This window comes from Physeter macrocephalus, chromosome 15 (genome assembly GCF_002837175.3).
Source record: "Physeter macrocephalus isolate SW-GA chromosome 15, ASM283717v5, whole genome shotgun sequence".
NCBI lineage: Eukaryota > Metazoa > Chordata > Mammalia > Artiodactyla > Physeteridae > Physeter > Physeter macrocephalus.
The window spans coordinates 39,631,928-39,636,848 of record NC_041228.1 but is presented as its reverse complement, the minus strand read 5'-3'; the positions used below and the strand labels follow the sequence as shown (position 1 = coordinate 39,636,848).

General features: G+C 53.9%; 1 protein-coding gene across 1 annotated transcript in view; it reads left to right on the top strand.

Annotated features, from left to right (window-relative positions):
* The first annotated feature begins 228 nt into the window (after positions 1-228).
* Positions 229-4,921, top strand: part of SDC2 (syndecan 2) — a 116,705-nt gene continuing 112,012 nt past the window's right edge. Inside the window, exon 1 of the mRNA XM_007107147.3 lies at positions 229-757. Within this exon, the coding sequence (XP_007107209.1) occupies positions 698-757 (60 nt within the window). The 5' untranslated portion in view covers positions 229-697. The remainder of the gene's footprint in view (positions 758-4,921) is intronic.

The following is a 4,921-nucleotide window of genomic DNA, read 5'->3' as shown; positions in this document are numbered from 1 at the left end:
TCCGGGCGTAATCCTGTAGGAATTTCTCCCGGGTTTAGCTGGGAGTCACACTGCTGCCTCCCCTCCTCGAGACGCCCGGAGAAGCCCGGAGAAGCGGGCTCCGGAGGGAGGGTGGGAGCGGGAGGAGGAGGAGGAGGAGGAGGAGGAAGGGAGGAGGAGGAGGAGGTGGAGGAGGACCCTGGGAGGGAGGCGGCGGCGCGGGAGGAGGAGGGGCACAGCCGCTGAGCCACTAGCTCCGCTCCGACGCGCTTCTCTCCAGATACTCCGGGAGCTCCAGCCGCGCGGATCAGGCGCTCCCACCGTTCGGTACCCAAACTTCAGCTGCAGCTACATTCCAAGCCACCTAATTTATTCCTCAAAAATCAGAAACGGAGCCGCGACACGGGGAAGGAGTCCGCGGAGGAGTAAAACAACAGCAGAGCAAGAAGAGCTCCAGAGAGCTGCCTCACCGGAGCAACAGCTAGGCATCGGTTGTGTAGGAACCAACAAGTGAGAAGGCGCCGTGTTCCCGGGGCGCAGCCGCAGGCGCAGCAGGAGGAAGCGAGAGCCCGGAGCCCGAGCTCCCGAGCCCGAGCGGCGGTCGCTGCGGCTGCTCTGCTCCGGTCCTTCTGCGCAGGCTGCGCCGGGCGCTGGGCGAGAGACTTCTTTTTTCCCTCGTTGCAAAGCGGCGGCTGGGAGCAGCCGGTCCCCGGGGAGTATGCGGCGCGCTTGGATCCTGCTCACCTTGGGCTTGGTGGCCTGCGTGTCGGCGGAGTCGGTGAGTGGGCCAGGCGGGGGACGCGCGCGCCGTTTAGGGTGCAGAGACCGAGCAGAGTCCGCAGAGCCCGCGGGGAATCGGGGAGCGCCACCTGGGGGATGCCCCCCACTCCCAGACGTGCCCCTCGGCCCCCGGGGATCTGCTGGGACAAATGAGCTCGCTCCTCCACTCCTCTCCCCCTTCACTTCCCGCAGAAAAGCGCCGCTCGCTGGAGTTGTCCCTAGGTCCCCCGGGATGAGGGCAAGAGTACTGCAGTTTAGTCGAACCGCAGAGGCCCCTGAAGTCACTCCCAACTTCTTCGCAGTCGGAGGGTCTTGCTGCCTGGCCGGGAAGGACCGATGGGGAAGGGTGGCCGGAGAGAGGAAGCCCGGATAGGGCTGCGAGGGAACTGGTCCCCTCCGCGCCCTCCCCGAGACCCGGAGACGCCCTGGAAACTTTGGGGTCCCTTCCCCTGCACACCATCCCCCCCCCAACCCCCACGCCAGCTTTCCTACTCGATTGAATGCAGGTTCTGGGGAGATGGGGCTCAGTTTTAAGAAACCCGCGAGTGTCCGGAGAGGAAAGTTTGCAAAAAGTTCTTTTGTTTGATGTTCCTCTGGCTGGGGCGAGGGGACAGACACTACGTGGAAACCCTACCGGCGGAGGCACATTCCTCGGTCCCGCGGTGGGTGAGCGGAACGCGCCCGAAAATGCCGGGGTGCGGGCGCTGGACTCCCGGTGGTGCGGCGACCCGTGCTTCCTGCGGGGCGGGGGGCAGCTCACGGGCCCTTAGGGACAGGAGGGCATTTCAGTATGGATTGCACTCGAGTGCAGCAGCGGGGCGAGGTGGGGTACTGTGACACTGCGATCGGCCTCGGGTCGATCGGCCTCGGGTCACCCGGCCGCTCGGAGACTGAGGCTTCCATCCCGCCGTGCTTGCCCTCGTGGGACCCGGCGGGAGTACCCCGAGGCCCGGAGGAGTCTCTTCTCCGGCGGGGCCGGCTGCGGGCACCCAGCCTCCCTCCCCGGCCTCGGCCGTGGGAACTTGGTTTCTCCTCCTCTGGGTCGCGTTTCGGGGGGTTGGAGCTTGTTTCCTTAAGACGCCCAATGAGCGCCCTCTAAAGAGAACTGCCTCCTGGGCTTTCACTTGTGCTTGGCGGCCCCTACCTGGGCGTCCTGAGCTTTGTCCGCGATCCCGTCTGCAGCCTCAGTGCGGTCCGGGGCCTCGGTTAGGGAGTGCAGCTGTTTCTGTCCCTTCCAGTTCCCCATATCTCCTCCCTTTGCCACCGAATAACTTGTCCATTTCTAATAAACTGAACCGCCTCTTCGAAGACAAATAATGTCATCTTTAGAGGTGGTTTTGTGAATTTTCCCCCCTCGCCTTTGGCGTGTTATTTCTCCCTTCTCCCCCCACCCCAGCCCCCTTTTTTGAGTTGATGCGATTTAGGATTGGGAAACCTCTTTGGCACTGAGCAGCAGATGGGCATTTTTCATCGCTGTGGGAGCCTCTGTGTGTGCTAGCAGGTGCCCAAACGTTAGGCGAGATTGGAGAGCAAGTAGGATTGTAAACTGAACACAGTAGATGAGAATTTGGGTGCTCCGGCTGTAGAATAGAACTTCGAAACTTATCAGCATTTCTCTTTGGCAAAAGATCGTTTTATCCCTTGGGATTGGTAATCTCCCAGCCAGTTATGAACTTTGGCTCTTTGCACACGGAAAAGGAGCGATTCTCTGTTTATTTCAGAAAAACATTATTGCTCATCTTGTTGCAAAACAGGGCAAAGGGAGAACTCCATCTAAAGGTTTTCCCACCCCTCTAGGTGGTCACAAAGCACCGAGCTGATCTCCCTCTGACAGTGATTCTTAAGGAAGCTTTTTGGCTGAACTATACCTGTCTTCTCTGGTGACACCTCTACCCCCAACTCTGTGCCTTTGGGGTTCTAATATTTCTCATTTCCAACCAGAATTGGATGCTTTCCAAGTGAGCTGTTTCACTGTGGTAGATACTGTTTTCAGTAATTGGAATATCATTCAAAAGGGTGATTAGATATTTTTAAAATGTCAACTTGAAGACTGTAGCAGAGAGTCTTTGTTAGGCAGTGAGTCAATTTTTCTCAATAGAAGCTTTTTCAAGGCCCAGGACAGCCAATAGTCCATTTAAATTACTTTTCAGCCTCTGTTTCACATGTAGCAGCATAAATGTATGTGAAGTTGAAAGACTTCACTTTTCAACATTTAGTTATTAGAGTACATTATTTCCAGTACTTCTGATTTTAATTGGAAAACTGCAACTGTTTTCTGGGAGTTAGAAGTAGTGATCATCTGAGCTTAAAGCCTCTCATTTTTAGAAGGAAAAACATCCGCAGTTGGTGCATTCTTGAGTTTTATACTAAGTTCAAGGGGGGGGGGAAATAGAGGTTCTCAGCAACCAAGGCTCAAAGCTGTCTGTGGAAAGGAACTGGTGGCCCTGCCTTCCTGGACGCTGGAGACAGCAGGGCGAGCCTGGTCATGGCGATGCATTTATACCTCCCACTGGCATGCAAGAGGAAAGACTGACAGAGTGTGGCAGTAGTGATATGCTGCTGCTTTTCTATCAATTTTTTACATGACTGTTTATCTTCAGAAATAATACATTGCAGACTGCCATAGACACATAATTTGAACTGGAAGTATGTTTAAGGAAAGGAAGCGTTTTGAACTAGTGGAATTTTTTGCACATGCTTAGATGTGTGTAAATTAAAAGAAACTGTCAAGTCACTTGGACCCATGCATTACGTCTCAGTGAATTATGAAAGGCAGGCATTGGAAAGCTTGCATTTGAAGGAAAAATTAAATTGGAACCATATAACCTTTTGCAGTTCTTTAAAAAAAATACATTTTGGCTGCTCTAGTAATGTGGCAAGTCATACTTGCTAGGGAATCTTACAGAAATAAGGGCTCTTTCTCTGTTAGTTGGATATTAGCAGTAGGTAGATGTCACTTGAGAAGGAAAGATCTTATTAAGATCAGGCTTGTGGAAGATGGGCATCCAGAGGAATTTGAGTACACCCTCCAACTCCTGCTTCTGGGACCTGGAACGTATAATTTTGATGGTGCTTTTGCCATTTGAGGAGCTGTGGAATATGATTACACACAAGGCACCTTGAATAATCATTAGTTTGGAAGGGATTTCAAAAGATCATCTAGGGCTTCCCTGGTGGCGCAGTGGTTGCGCGTCCGCCTGCCGATGCAGGGGAACCGGGTTCGCGCCCCGGTCTGGGAGGATCCCACATGCCGCGGAGCGGCTGGGCCCGTGAGCCATGGCCGCTGAGCCTGCGCGTCCGGAGCCTGTGCTCCGCAACGGGAGAGGCCGCAGCAGAGGGAGGCCCGCATACCACAAACAAACAAACAAACAAACAAAAAAAAGATCATCTAGTTTTTCTCCTGGGTAGAACTAGTTCGGCCGCTGAGCCTGCGCGTCCGGAGCCTGTGCTCCGCAACGGGAGAGGCCACAGCAGAGGGAGGCCCGCATACCACAAACAAACAAACAAACGAAAGATCATCTAGTTTTTCTCCTGGTTAGAACTAGTTCTCAAGTCTCGTAGAAGCCCCCAGAGACCTGACTGGCCAGCTTCAGGGGGCCCGGAGTCTCCTCAGGTTGGCAAAGCCTGAGGCTAACCAAGCCACACAGAGCCCGGCCAGCTCTGTCATTCAGGTTTACAGGGAGTCCAGTGGCTTAACGCCACAGTGCTATCGGCATGTCAGCTGGCAGTGATCTTAGGTCATGTGAGGAATGTCATCTGAGTTTAGATTCTCACTAGATTGTCTCTCCTCCTTTGCCAAAAATCAAACCAAAAGATCTTGCCCATCGTTTTCTTCTTCCCAAGACAGAAGACCTGCTGTTCATGCCACTGTCGAAGGTACGTTCTGGTATTTCAAAACCACCTAATTCTTTCATGCACCAGAAGCCAAAATAAAGTTTTAGAGAAAAGCAAGAAGTAATGAAGAAGAGCTTTCGCTGAATACAAGCTACTCTTTTTTAGTCACCTCTGCCAGTACGATCATCTTTTTTTTTTTTTTTTTTTTTTTTTTTTTTGCGGTACGGGCGCCTCTCACTCCTGTCCCCTCTCCCGTTGCGGAGCACAGCCTCCCGACCCACACCCTCACCGCCCATCCCTCACCGCCCCACCCGCTCCCCCGCACCTC